The sequence below is a fragment of the Cibotium barometz genome, chromosome 47, assembly GCF_041138505.1.
Source record: "Cibotium barometz isolate CiBa-2024 chromosome 47, ASM4113850v1, whole genome shotgun sequence".
In the NCBI taxonomy this organism is placed as follows: domain Eukaryota; kingdom Viridiplantae; phylum Streptophyta; class Polypodiopsida; order Cyatheales; family Cibotiaceae; genus Cibotium; species Cibotium barometz.
In genome coordinates, this window is record NC_141092.1 from 42,357,070 (window position 1) to 42,372,786 (window position 15,717).

The 15,717-nt window shown below is 40.8% G+C and overlaps 1 protein-coding gene across 1 annotated transcript; it reads left to right on the forward strand.

The window, feature by feature from the left end:
• Positions 1-6,851: 6,851 nt before the first annotated feature.
• On the forward strand, positions 6,852-9,363 carry LOC147611705 (uncharacterized). The gene has a single exon (XM_086784761.1). It carries the CDS (start codon positions 7,778-7,780, stop codon positions 8,756-8,758), a length of 981 nt encoding a protein of 326 aa, XP_086640887.1. The 5' UTR covers positions 6,852-7,777; the 3' UTR covers positions 8,759-9,363.
• The last annotated feature ends 6,354 nt before the right edge of the window (positions 9,364-15,717 follow it).

Consider the following 15,717-nt stretch of genomic DNA (forward strand, 5'->3'; position numbering starts at 1 on the left):
TGCTGATGACCATCGTATGAAGGATAAAAAACTACATTATTGTCAAATGATGGGAAAGCCTAAAATTAACCTATCAAAAACGAAATGCTCAATAATGTAGTAAAAGTCAATAGATGGGCAATCCAAAAATTTGGTACCAAAAACTAATATTTATAAAAATATATTGTAATACAAAATAACTATATATACATAACACCACTACAATTTACATTGAGATTTCTAAATTCTAACATAGTTATAGTATTAGTATATATAAGTAGTGTACATTTATTACATAGATAAAATATACTAAGTTGTAACTTATAACTATAGAATTAAAGAAAACCCTTATCTCCTAAACTTAGAAGGTGAGGTCAAGAGTCATGATTCACAACTCAGCGTTTCGAGAGAGGAAGAGAGCAACCTTTCAAGCAGATCTATGAGGCACCAAGTAGCATGAGTCAAGACTTGAGAGCCAATTCCTGAGCAGCCTGCACGTAAGATCATCACTTCCTCCCTGTGTGTGCACCCGCTAGCATGTGCATGTGTTTAGGGGCTGCGAGCTTTGTTGAACCACCTCCTTAAGGGCCTCGTCCATCTTTTGCGTATGTTTGGGGGCTAGAGCTTTGTTAAGGGCCTCCTCGAGCACTTAGTTGCCTCCTCTAAAGCTCTTCATTGGTTTCACCTTGGGAGTAGAACAAACCTTGGAGAAGTATTGCAAAACCCTAATACAACATGGTCATGTCAATGCAAGGAGAAAACAAACAATCGAAGAAAATGACAATAATGTGAGTTGCATACCTACAGAGTGTGGGTAAATTGTCCGAATCAGAGTGACCAGACAAAGAATCAAAGTAAAGTACAGCAGACTGTTTTCTTGGCAATCCATGTAAACGCCCCAAGTGTTCATTATAGAAGACCACAAGCTTCCAAGTGATCAAGAAATAACAACCGTTATAACAATGCATGACAAGCAGCTTATGAGCACCTCGTTTTTCTTTCACACCATACCTACCAATGAGACGGAAAAAGTTGAACATATGAGTAGCCAAGTCTGGTGTCCCAAAGAAGTTCTCGAAGTGGTGTAGCTCAGGTGAATGTTTGGTTAAATAAGTGTACCATAAACTATCTACAAACCACACCGGATCAATGATGCAAGGTGTTCTCCATCCACCTACATGAAATTTTGTGAGTAATGTTATACCATATGAATACGACGTGATAAAAGGAGTAGACCAATTTGTGAGGACATCTGTAGTAGATACTCACAATGCAAAGATGTTCAAAATATTAGTGCAAGCTTGGACATCCAACTTGGCATCGACAAGTTTGGCATCCAAATCTGCAACCAATCTTGATCGTGCAGATTTAATTTAAAGTGGAAGACCATGCAAATTCTCAATCTGCAAGAATACCATTCTTGCATATTTAAAGTGGAAGACCATGCCAATTCTCAATTTGCTAGAATACCATTCGCTAGTCCAAGTTAGGGAGTTGAAATTGTAAAAAGAAAGTACATTGAGGTACAAGCTATGACAAAAGGCACCTAAGTGAGAGGCCACAGGGTTCGAGATAGGACTTTGACATTCAGATTTCCCTGTGCCGTGGACCACGAAGTCAATGTTATTTGACTCATTTCTCCTGCTTGGAGACATGACATTGATGGGAGTTGAACCTTTGTTTCCCTCATGAAACTCGGGCTGCTTTCACAAACAACATTCATAATCGAATTAATTAATGTGCATAGTACACCCACCACTTTCTAAGAAGGAGAGGGGAATCACCTGATGACACGTATCACCTTCTTGTCTCATTGGCATGCTGGCTAGGGGAGAAAGCATCGAACTTTCTTCTCCTATGTGTCTTTTGTGGAGCTGTAGGCACATCAACCCTCTACAACGGCAAGAGTGAAGCGCATTAGGATACTACAGAAAAGATTATCATGCATAGCACACTCACAAGAAGGATAGGAGAATCACTTGGTGACACTCTCATCCACTAGTAGGGGAGGAAGCATCACACTTTCTTCTACTAGGCAATGGTACATCCTCCCTCTCGGATCACTTGTTCTCTACATTGGAAAGAGTGCAACACATGAAGACCCGCAGCACAAGCAAGAGGCAGGCATGGGTGCCTTAGGGCTATGGCACAGGTGCAGGCGAAGCGGCCTTAGGGCTATGGGACGAGCGAAGGAGGAGGGCATCGGTGAGTAATCTCGGGCTATGGTGCCCTGGATGGACATTGCGCGACCCCATTCACTTCACACGTAGGAATAATCCCGTAATTCCGGCCACGCGAGATTACTCGCCACCCAGGATCACCGGTGACCATACACCTGCCTGCCGACCGCCCGTGCCCCCGACCATGTGCATCGAACGGCCTCGGTTCTCGGCCCGTACCATCGATCCCGCTCACGAAAAACCTCCCTTTAGTGTATTTTATCAAGGCAAAATTTGGACCTAAAGGAAAAATAATTTGTCTATTCCTTTTTCAAAAAGGAAAAAATTTGATCCTAAAACTTGATATTCACGCGGTAAGACAAAGGTCTTTCCTTTTTTTCAAGGGTTATGTATAAGTATGTCCTTACTTTAAAGGACATGGAATATATATAGTATATACCTTTTAAAAAATATATAATATATATAATATTAATAATACATGTGTTAGGTTCCACACATTTAATAATCTCTACACATTTAAAAAATATATAATATATATAATATTAATAATACATGTGTCCCTTTCTAAATTAGGTTCAAACCTTAATACATCACTTTCTGCGAGTCGTCCAACCTTATCACTTTCTGCGAGTCACTGCGTTTCAGGGCCCAGGCCTTCTCTTCGAAGTCCGCTGTGAGCGCCAAAATAAATTAATAATCTTCATTGTTTGCAACATTCATTGATGTTTTCTATAGTCCAAATTTCAATTTGGTTGCCTATTTTTTGTAGTATTATGTGTCAACATGCATTGGACTTGCATTTGACTCTTGGAGGTATTTTCAATGGCTACAAAATGGGAAAGCGGGAGGAAATTTGAGTTGGTCTCAACTGTGAGTGGTTATTTTATGCAAATAGCTTTGTTTGGCAACATACTAAAAGAGGATTAGATTTAGAGTTGTGTTTTTTAAATGGTTTTTGGTTAGCTAAGAGCTTCTCTTTTAAAAATTGAAATGATTGTTGTTTTGGCTTTGAAAAACCGGCATACTTGACATGGCACCATTTGAAAACCGGCCTATAATAGAAATCTTGGCTTGAATTAGAAGTAGGGGGTTTTTTCACTTGCTTAAAAAATCATTTTTTGTCAGCATTGCCCCCATCCTATTTCAAATAAAATTGAGGGTCCCCATAATTATAACACACACACGCTATAAATCCTAATGTGCACCCAAAATAAGTTTTTGGACGCACATAATTAATTTCTCAACACTGCTAACACGTGTCGCTTGATTTTCTTTTGTAAGGCCACCTAACACATGTGCTGATTCACGTGCTTGCACGTGTCAGCACATGCGGAGTTAAGTTGTGTGCGTGGCGTTTTCTTTTTTGCATGGAGTGTGCTCCTCTCATTTGCAATGCTCATCTCTTCGTTTGCCATGCTCGCCGTCTGCTCATAATATTCACCCTCACTCGTCTGTTCGTGTGCCATCATGCCTCGTCCTAAACTTGTTGACTGTTGGAGTTTGTTCCATCTCATCTTGCCAGCTCAGCAAAAGATGGCTCCTCTGAATGTCATGGAATGGTGGTAACTTGCTCTGGCTGTGCGCTCGTCTCGTTTGCCATGCTCGCCATCTGCTCGTTTGCTATCCCTCGCTCGTCTATTCGTGTGCCATCATGCCTCGTCCTAAACACTCCCTCTGTTCGACCAATGCTAGAGTTTTGTTGTTCCATCTCATCTTGCCAACAGAAGATAGGTCCTCTGAACACATCTCTCATGGAATGGTGGTAACTTGCTCTGTCGTGGAATGGTGGTAACTCGCTGTGTTGTTTTTTTATTATTTAACAAAGCTAATTTCCCTATCAATTGAACTGTGGCAATTTCTATATTCATGAACTTTCTACCGCTAGAGTTGTGTTGTTCCATCTCATCGTGCCATCAGCCAAAGACGATGGCCTACTCTGGGTAAGTTTCTTTGTCGTGGAATGGTGGTAACTCGTTGTGTTGTTTTTTATTATTTAACTGTGGTAATATTTTTATTTTATTTTATTTGAACTGTGGCAATTTCTGTCGTATATCGCGACGAACAACCCTCAAGTGTGGTAATTTCGTTCACTCATGAACCGTGGTAATTTTTTTTGCTTTTTTTATTTGCCTTTCTGGATATGTAGTAAATTATGGTGGTGAGCCTACATCATACGCATGCAACCATGATAGCACATGCAAGCATGAAAATGACACATGCTATTTCTTACTGTACTGCCTTCTAACTATTCCGCCTTCTGGATTTTATGCACATTCTAACATGCAACGGACATGTGTCTATTTAAAGCTTTGCCATGTGCATACGACACATGCTATTTCTTACTGCTACTAACTGTAGTGCCTTCTAACTGTTCCGCCTTTTGGATTCTATTTCTTTGTACATGCAATAGACACGTGTGTATAGATACTTTAAAACTTGGACAAGTGCGTGTAGTTCTGTCTCCACGATGTTTCTTCTTTTGTCCGTCTTTTTTCTAAAAGTATAGATTTCTTTTTCTGGTATGTTGTACAAATAATTCAGCCCATACTGTCCTGTGGGTTTCTTATTCTAGACATAGCATTGCTTATTTAAGAACTTTGACCATAATAATTTCTTCGTTTTTGAAATTTTTGCCGTGCTTCTGTTCATGCCTCCCAAAAGAAAGCCCTTCAATAACATTACTAATATAATGAAGATAGATCGAGGCCCTTGCTCTTCGTCTATGTTATGTCAACGCATGGACCCTGGTCCATCTTGTACGCCGTTACTCTGTGATGAGGCTCAACCCTCTGCATCGATTGTTCCAAGAGTTGAGTGCATTCCCGCAACGTCCAGAATCGTGATGCCACTAGAAGGATCGTTCGTTGTTCGCAATCTGCATGCGGTGAAGCATAAAGCCCGGTCCTCAGGTGTGGAAGTAACCCATGAAGTAGTGTATTGCTATCTTTTTTTCATGTCACTTGATAGTTTATTACTACATTTCAATCCTATTTGTGTTGCAGGTTCATCTGAAGCTCCAAAAAAAGGAAAAAAGCTAATGACACCTTCTGTTGCCCCTTTGCCCAATGATAAGAATACATAGTCTAAACCTTATGTTCAGAAAATCCCTAAATATCCATCTAAGAAAAAAACTAAATTGTTTGAAGTCTCTGTGACAGTTGCTATAGGAAATAGAGATATTGATGTTCGCTCCTGGGAACCACTAGAAGAATTTGTTAGGATGGAATGCCTCAAGGGTTTGTTTGCCCTTGAAAAAGGAGGTACTCTAAATCACCTCCATTTCGAGATGGTGATAACTATCATGGCTCCTTCACTCATTAGTATTGGTAAAACCATCAGACGATACCTAGGACGGGAGTTCTGTAAACTAGAAGGAACCATAGTCATGTGCAGAGGGCTGTGACAGATTCGAATGCACACATTCGAAGGCATTGTCGGTTATTGCATGAAAGATCTTCAAAAGGAACACTTCTCGCACAATGTATCAGCAGAAGAAATAACTAGAGGCAGATAGCTGTACGCATTGTATGGACAGGCAGATCTTAAAAACAAAGTTTGTTTATCTCTTGTTAATCTTTTTGAGAGAGCCTATGTTTTTATGGACAACTATGTATTTAACAAGCTAGGTGCATCACTTGAAAGCACACTTCTGAAAATGGTACACACAGGTAAGTACTACCCTGCTGCGTCCTAGATAATTCCAAAGACAGGAAATAGGATGAGCAGGAGGAGGTCAGCAGCGATTTGGAAGGTAATGAAATTGCCTCACCTAACACAATGTATGGAAATAGATGAGATTTTTTTTGCAGAGAACACAGGGGGTAGAGGGAGATATTTTGATCCAATGTACCAACATCCAGACAGTGATGAAGATGAAAATCTCAGGAATGAACGAATAGATGCTGACATGCAGCCCGGGAGTTAGAACAACCCTATTATTGTAGATGATAATGATGGAGGTTCCGAAGCAGAGCCAAATTACAGTCAATCTTATCTCTCTGTTTACGAGAAAACATACAACTTCAAAAAAGCTATCGTGGATGGTGAAGAGTTTGTCCCGCTATCACCTTCGGTTTGTAAATATGTTGGGCTTATAGAGGAAGAGGGTTGTTTTCTCTAGTCAATTTTTATCTTATGTCTTTAACACTGTAACAGTCTGGTTTTGCTTTGGAGTTCGTTTGTAACATACTTTGCTTTTCACAACAAAGATGACTTTTATGCTGTCCTCTCATGAATATGATTAGCAGTTTTCCAACTATGTATTTCTCAAAATTTTCTTGTATTTTGACTTGTCGATATAATATAATATGCAATTCTTCGTAATTGTAATTTGTTTGATAAATTTGTAACTTATCTTTCGACTTTCGTGTTGTTAGTATTTAAGCCTTTTGTTTTCGATGAATGTTCAGTAAATTTGTAATTTACTTTAGTATTAAGTTGAAACCTTTCTTACAAATTTACTTTAGTATTAAGTTGAAACCTTTCTTTATCAAAGTCAAGATACATTAATTAATTAATATACACCCTCAAAAAAACCTGAATATACACCCTCAAAAAAAAACCTGAATATACAAATCCTATTGTATCTTTGATTTTATATTTGTAATTTACCTTATACAAAGGGATCCCCATCATGTGGCCCTATACCCAACTGCCATGCCTGCAGGGAAGAAGAATCGAATAGTACCTGCAGCAGGCAAACACCTGCTAAAGCAGCCATGGGCCATGGCATTGGCAGAGATGTGGCAGTGTCGAACAGTTAAAGCAAGTGTTAACTGCAGAAACCACTGCGGTTCTTTCACTTTCCTAATCCTCGTGGCATTGCCCATCATCATCAACAGTTTCATTCATGACCTCAAATGCAATGCATTGATGCAGAGATCCACCAGCTGAATCTCTATTGTCTCTCAAACCCAACAAGGCCACTGTCTGTCCTGGCTCCTCTCTCTTCCTTTTTCTTCTCCTTGTCTGAAGACAGCATCCTTCTGATTCCTCTGCCAGAAAACAATAGACTTTCCCCTCTCTCTCTCTCTCTCTCTCTCTCTCTCTTACACACACACACACACACACACACACACACACACACACACACACTCCTATGTGGTTCACTATCATACGACGACAGAGAGTTAGGTCCTTTTTCCCACCTGTGTGTGTGTTGAGAGCACTCAATAGCCTTCAAAACAAGGGCCTTTTATCATGCCCAATCCAAGGAGAGATCTCATGGGGACTCCCCTTTTGATTAGCTCTCCATTGGGTTACCACCAGACTTCTCTCAGCGGCCTCTCTGGCATTCTGCATCTGGACGAACACTGTATCAAGGCAAGGGCATCGCCATCGCCATCGCCAAGTGAATCAACCACAGGGCATACCTCGTCTCATCAATCAGCAGGCACCTCTTTTTTCTTTCAGAAAAGAGACCAATCAGGTACCTCTTTCTGAAGGGATATCATCCTCTTGTGGCCTGCACTAGCCAATTCAGTGTTGTTGAGTGAATTGAAACATGGTAAAGATGAGCTCAATGACTCTGCCCAGACCAGAAATGATCAAATAAGGACAAAACGGTTTGTTTAGATCATTTCCCTCCTCCTTTGTGTCTTGAGAAGCCCAATTCAGAGATGGTGTATAAAAGAGGTTCTGCTTGCATCATTCCTGAATCATTTCCCTCCTGTTTTTGGGAACATGGAAGTGCCCATCTCGACTTGCCCAGGGGTTTTGGGATCACCCAAAACTCAGTTATATGCCTCTACCAGACCACGGTAGCCGGATGTGTGTCAGTGACATGGTGCAAAACCCTTTTAGGACAGGGTTTCAGCATCAGCATGGACGATTTGAACAGTCAGTATGTGTGCAAAGTAGATATAAGGCCATGGCTTTTTTGGAAGAAGCAGGGTTCCAAAGCTTTTTGTGTGGAAGGAAGGAAGATGGAAGTCTTCTGGAATCTGTATTCTGCCAAGTATGTATGCAGCCCGGAGCCACAGGAAGGGTTCTATGTCGCGGTGGTGTGTGAGCAGGAGGTTATACTGTTCCTTGGGGACATGCAGAAAGCAGCTCTCAAGAAAGTTGGGTTGGATCCATCTCTGATGGTGACCACACTCCTCTCAAAGAAGGAGCATCTGTTTGGCAGGAAAATCTACAGCACCAAGGCACAGTTTGGGGAGACCGGACCAACACACGACATTGCAATCGAATGCCATTCCGGAGACTCCAGGGAGCCACAGCTATGTGTCAAAGTGGACAAGAAAGCTGTAGTCCAAGTTCAGCATCTGGTCTGGAAGTTTCGAGGAAACCAGACCATCCTAGTGGATGGGGTTCAGATCGAGGTTTTCTGGGATGTGCACAATTGGCTTTTTGATTCAAGTCATCGTCACGCAGTGTTCATGTTCCAGACATGCTCGCCCCCGATTGAGATTCGAGAGCTGGGATTCTCCCATTCTTCTCTTCTTCCTTGGAACAGCGTCAAAGATAAGGACAAGCAGTGGTTCACAGAAAGCTCCTGTGCTTCAGTGTTACAGTGGCCCAATACACACAGTTTCAAAGATTCTAATGGAACAGTGTCCGGCTTCTCCCTGCTGTTGTATGCATGGAAAAATGAGTAGCAATATTCTCATTTACAATTCTATGTGGTGCAGCCCAGTTTTGTACATCAAATCATTTAGTCAGATTGCAGGGTGATGAAGCAGGGGATGAGGGCTTTGAGCTTTGAATCAAGAAATTTCACAGTAAATTATATTTTCACTGTACAGCAGTTTCATTGCTCAACACGAGTACTTGTGCATCCAAAGATTGTACCTAGTAAGCTTGGGTGTGGCACTCAGACCCCAGAATCCAGCTAATGTCGGGCTCTGTTGGCGCACAAACAAATAGCTCTTGAAAGCCAAATGTGTGAACATTTTGTTTGATTTTATATTTGAGCTTGCTCTCCTCCTGGCCACAAGCAGCTTTTGTTGTACTTTTGACTCACAAAAGTTTGTGATTCTGGTTCACCCTGAGCTGGGAATAGAGCATAGTGCATGCTGTTGATGAAACCTGGTTTTCCACCTAAGTTTCTCTAGCAACCTGGGCTTTTTGCTGATGCTTTTACAGCTGCAACCGGCTTTTACCCACAACTTAGGATTTGTGTAAGCTTTTGTAGCCCTCAAAAAGGGGCATTCAGCATTCTGATGTAGTTCCTATATAAAACAATGATTGTCTTCTTGGTCTTCATCGCCCACTTCTAGTGACTACCAATGTGTTTATTGTGAAGATCTTATCCTGGCATGGGTGTGCACACTATAACTAAATGATCTGTGTCCCCCAGAAGAAAAGAAAAGCAGAATTTGTAAATGCCAATATTTTTTGGAGTATGTAGAGTTGTAACTCTCAGCATGGATGCAAACATTCCTTCAAGTAAATGTGACCATCCTTAGTCATGCCAAAAGTCAACACACAATGAACTATTCCATATGATAACAGTGGCACATCTTATCCAGACAAGATATCATAGATCTTGAGATACTGACCTGTGCATTTATCACAGCATGGGTTTTTTTAGTGCCTGCATCTCATTGTACATCTCAAACACAAAGGTAGGGCACCTTCCAATAATCCAACTCTATTAGCTTGGGCTATGCACAAGGCTGGTGCATGAGTAGCAAGGATGGGTTAGGCAAAGTACAAAACAAAATGGAATCCTGAATGTTACTCTCAAGGAATCAGTGATTTAACAGACATCGTGTACATGCGCGTGGAAGTGATTTATCAAGAGCGTCTACATGTTGAGGCATGTGCATTAGGGATTCCATGCACTATGCACGTGCAAAGGCAAGCTCACTAACTGCACGAAGATTATCAAATGTGCTTGTAGAGTCACAATCCAGAGAGGATTTCTGCTTTGCATGTAAAAGCATGTAACATCCAAAACTTTCCTCTTGCAATCTCATCACCCTCCACATCCACAGGGTTACCCATCTCTAGGTTTGTCTCCTCTGGCAGCAACTCAGCAGGCACCTCCTTCTGCTTGAGATCTACTATCAAGCCTTCCCATTGAGCATGACCTCATCAACTATACCAGGGTCTCCTTCCTAAAGCACGCTCCTAAAGCACGCATGAACCAATTAGATCCTTCTCTGGCCTGTGTCGCTTGCATCATCACCAGACCATGGCATGTAAATTGTGCAACTATCATTAGTCACCATGGAAATTCTAGGACCTTGCAGACTCTATTTCTCAGCACATAGGGCCTGAAAATCTCTCAACACTGCATCCAAGACATTTGACTTGACTACTGCACATTCTTTAATTTGTGCATGGCTCCACTACCCTTCTTCTTAAGAGTATGGGTTCTTCTTGAACACTTTTATCTATAGCTTTGCTTCCAGTCCCATCACAAACTTTGACATCTCCAAGTGTTCCAAACCCAAGATGGCCCTTCCAACAAGTGTTCCAAACTTTGACACCTAGTATTGGAAACTCATTCTAAGCACATCTTTGCTTGAAGTGCTCCAACTGCTCTAGCAATTCTCTAGTTGTTCGCAGTCTTTCACGATAGGCACAAGTTCATAAGTCTAACTGGGCTTGGCCCACAGACATTCCCAACACACCTACCACCCACGTACCCTAGTGGGAACACACATTCTCAACTTGTGAATGCATGTTCACAAGTCTAACATAGACCGCAAAACACTAAAAACCCAATTGAATCTAGAATATCGAAGACCACCACTTGACTTGTGTCAGTAAAGGGTGTGCTCTAAGCTGATCACCCTTACATGCACACAAGGTCAAAAAGGATTTTTAGAGTCAATTCCCCACTAGAAGAGAGTATCTCGAACAATGCTGAATGTAGAGCAACTTCTCAAAAGGAGTCTCTGTATGCTTCACCATCCTTGGGACCTCACAATAGCCAAGCAACTCTAGTGACAAAACATTCGATAGCTTGAGTGGGCCTATTATTAGGAACCTATCTCTTCAAAGTCTCATATGGAACTAAGAAGTTGGAGTGCGTAATCTCCTATAACCGCTCAAAGGAGTTTTGCGGATGTGATTAGATATATCATCACAGGAGGTCCAACTAACGAGTGTGAGTCAAAGACTCATCAAATTGCCCAACAAGTAAGAGATTGCCCGCTAGAAAGGCCAAGCATGGAGGTATTTGTTCCTGATATGGACCCTAACTAGTCTGGTTCAGGAACAAGAAGTGCCAACCCTATAGAGAGGAAGGAATAATCCTTCTTAGAAAATAGGAATGGTTGCAGAGATGTGATTACATTTATAGCAAACACGAACCTTGGAGTGTTCAAAACAACCTGAAGGCCTACCGCATCTTCAAGTCTTGAAGCATCAAACCCCGGTACTAGCGGTGTAGGGGGGTTCAGGTTCAACACGACCACAGAGGTTGCCAATAGTAACAACCCAGGCTACTAGGGTTGGACATTCAATCCAAGCTACTGACTACATGACCATAGAGGCCACAACAACAATCTAGGCTACTAGGCTACTAGGGTTGGAGATTGTTAACCCATGACGGACACATACTATGTTTTACATCATTAATTTAAATATTCTGAGTCATGGGCCGGGCTTGTCGGTACCATATGTTAAGGATGAAGGGATTGGGTGATCGCCGATGAGAGGCGCACCTTGGATATCAGTAGGATAAGGGTTAGGGTCGGCCGGCCATGTATGGGCGCCCAAGTGTGAACGGTCAAGTCACCTATATGAGTCAAATGTAACCCTAAAATCCTCATTCTCATGTGTTGTGAATACAAGAGTGCTCTTGCCTTATCTCCTTGTTTTCCTTCTCCTGCGTGTGAGAGAGAGAGAGAGAGAGTGAGAGAGCGATCGAGCGCACTGTGTAGCGGCACGGCGAGGCGGCGAGACGGCGGCTCCTCCTTCACGGTTGCGACGCGGGAATCCTTCAAGGCGGCAGTTAAGCGGTGAGTGACACACCTTTTGCATTCTGTTTTGAGCTTGCCTTCCTGGTTGTATGCTTGCAGCCATTCGTGGCTCGCATACGGTGTTCGGCAAGTCCCCAGCTACGACCTGTGCGGCAAAAGCGCACATTTTTGGCGCCGCTGCCGGGGAGTTGCCCTGCACCAAGCTCCAGTTTGCAGCTCGCAGTTTGCAGCTCGGCTGCTGTGTGAAGTTTAATCTACACTGCAGGAAAGCGACTGTGTGTTTGTTGTTAAGGTGTTTTTGTGATTTGCAATCTGTTTCTGTAATTTGTCTTCTGCATTTCTGCTATTTTTCCGCTCCGCGTGTGGGCGTGCATTCTGTTATCTGGTTTCTGCGTTGCGTGCGAGAGGGATTTTTGAGTCCCCAGGTCTGTGCTGTGTGTGCGAACTGCGCCGCAGCTAAGGCTGAACCCTAAGGAAACCCTGGAAAACTTATCCCACAAAAAAAAAATAGAAAATAAAAAAATTAAAAAAATTAAAAAACAAAAATTAAATTTTATTTCTAAAGAAGAAACCAAACATGTGAAGAGGAAAGATTTTTCAATTGGAAAAAAAATTTGAAAAGAAAAAACCCCCAATTGACCCCCGGCCTCGGCCTCGGCCTCGGTCTCGGTCTTTTGATATATATATATAGGGGAGTGAGCCTCCATAGCTTTCTCTCAAGTGAGAGCTTATGGGAAGTTGTGCCCTATATGTAGCCCACTCCCCAAGGAGTAAAGTGAGTATGTGGGATAAAGCCCTCACCCTTTCCTCCACAAGCAAATAGGCTTTTACCCCTTCCCCCCAAGGGAAACGGACTGTTTTGAGGATTACAGGAGCTCTAGATAGGCGAACACGGTGCTGTAAAGCACACTAGGATCCTTTGAACGATACGCTCGTTTCGAGCTATCATACGCCCTAGTCCAAGTTCGACCGTAAGTAAGGGGGTCAAAAACGGGTTAAAAACAACACAAAAACAAGTAAAAACGGGGTGCGAAACACCTAAGAAACCACTTGTGTGAGTTTCAAGGGTAGTTACCAACGCACGTAGGGTACCCACGTCACATGCATCTACGTTCTGGTCGGGTACTAGAGCCGGAACCACTAGAAAGCGTTTCAGTCTACGCAGGCTCACACCATCCCTCCACGTTGGCATCTTGGCCTTCGGCTGGAACCCAAGGGAGTGCAACCCAAGATCCACGAATAGTGGATAGTGACTCATCCTCTGACTCAGAAGCCATGGAAGGGCACCCTACCAAGAACCCTGAGGAGACAAGCCAAAACATGCCAGTGTGGGCCCCACAACCTGGATCTAGCATGTTTAGTCGTCTAATAGAGACCTTTAGTAGAGCTACACGCTCTGAACATGCGACAAGCGAAGTAAATGAGGAAGGAGGGGTAGTAGATTCGCCATTCACATCTTATGTGGACCCTACCCTCCCAAAGAGTGTCCATGTGGATATTCTACCTACTTCGTTTAATGAGGGCCCTACTGAGCTACCAACTTCCGATGCTCTTCCTAAAGTAGAGGTCCCTAGAAGCCAACCCATAAGAAGTGACATTGCGTCTGTAAGATTCCTCCCCAGCCTCTCAAAATGTCCAGCATCTTCCCCTGTAATCAATCCCTCTTCAGAAATATAAAGACCTTGTTTCTATCTGTTTTAGCCTAGAGAGAGAAAAATATTCTAGAGAGAGAATATTCAGATTTTGAATATTTTTGGATAGAAAAATATCTCTTCTAATTCAGATGAGTTCCCCTGAAACAGAAATTCAAAAAGAATTTTCCAATGTGCAATTGGAATTAATTGAAAATAGCTATAAAGAACCTTAGCCTAAGGGTCTAGATTTTCAAAAATCTTTAGATTATGGTCCAATTAAGGTTCCTATGGACCAATAGCATCAATCCATGTGTAGGGAGGAGATAAATCCAATTTTGTAAAAGAAGATACCCAAAAATGAGTAAATGCTCACATAAGATGAAGAGTTGAAAATGTACAAGGTTTATTAGTAAAAAATTATGAGCAATATTAAAAGTATGACATATGTAAGGAAGGGGAGTTCTTTAAAGGAGGTGCATATTTCACATAAGATGAAGAGTTGAAAATGTACAAGGTTTATTAGTAAAAAATTATGAGCAATATTAAAAGTATGACATATGTAAGGAAGGGGAGTTCTTTAAAGGAGGTGCATATTTCACATAAGATGAAGAGTTGAAAATGTACAAGGTTTATTAGTAAAAAATTATGAGCAATATTAAAAGTATGACATATGTAAGGAAGGGGAGTTCTTTAAAGGAGGTGCATATTTCACATAAGATGAAGAGTTGAAAATGTACAAGGTTTATTAGTAAAAAACTATGAGCAATATTAAAAATATGAGATATTTTGGGTATAATGATTCCATTTTGACACATATGTAAGGAAGGGGAGTTCTTTAAAGGAGGTGCATATTTCACATGCTTGAATGAGTTTTAAACTCATAAAAAATTGAGATATTTCATCTCTCCTCTCTCCTCATTCAAGTCTAGTTCCAAAAAGTTAGCTTAACTGACCTAAAAATGGTCAAATATTGACCAAACTGATTTAGAAAATTCTAGAATCAGTTTGTTTGGTTAGGAGCTCAATTTTTCCTATAAATAGAAGCCTCCCCCTTGTTGAAAAATATATAGTGTTTATGCATCGTTACTCTACTCCACCTAAGCCAAGAACTGTGAATTCATTTAATAATTCACTAGTTTTTGGAGCTTCCCTCTTTCTTCAATCCCCATTAGTGGCTCCATCAACATACTTAACCAATTGATTGGTTGGGGGCCTCTACCGTGAACAAAGAATCAAGCAAGTTGTAAGGTAATTAGTGAATATTGATCTTTCTATAATTTCTCAATGTTTCTCTCTTCTCAACCCCTCTCAAGCTTGAGAAGTTTAATTGGTATGGTTTTTTTTTAAAATGCTATTGAAGTTTGAATAGTAGTGAAGAGTTACATAATGCTATTGAAGTTAATTTTCATTTATGTTTAAATTCTAATGATTTTTATGTAAATTCTCTCTCTCACTCAAGAAATGGTCATACTCATGATCCATTCTCAATCCAAATCAAGCTTTTCATAAAGCTTTTCCTAAACCAAGATTAAGCTATGCTTGAGGCCAAATTAATGGCTTTTTTCTATGCTTTTAGTTTATGTATATTAATGATTCAATCCATTATGGATTAATAATCCAATTAGAGATTATTTTAATTATTTTCTTAATGATAAGCATTATCCCTTAGAAAAATTGAGATTTATCAGCCATAGCAGCGGAGCTATGGCAAAATTTTTATAAAAATTATGCATAAAATAATCTCATTCAAAGCATAAAAAGAGGACTTCCTACCATATTCTAGGAATTATCATCCTAGATTAATTGAAAGAATTTCATTACAATCATGGAGAAATTGAATTTTAATATCATGCATAAAGGATAAGTTTTTATATCAAAAGTGTTATTTTTACCATTTTTATTTCATGCATAGAAGTATGCATAATGGATAAATTTTTATATCAAAAGTGTTATTTTTACCATTTTTATTTCATACATAGAAGTATGCATAATGGATAAATTTTTATATCAAAAGTGTTATTTTATCATTTTTAATTTTCATGCATA

Bases quoted from the DNA above. Each gene is read 5' to 3' on its own strand.
- LOC147611705 (XM_086784761.1), top strand. From the start codon at position 7,778: ATGGTGTATAAAAGAGGTTCTGCTTGCATCATTCCTGAATCATTTCCC.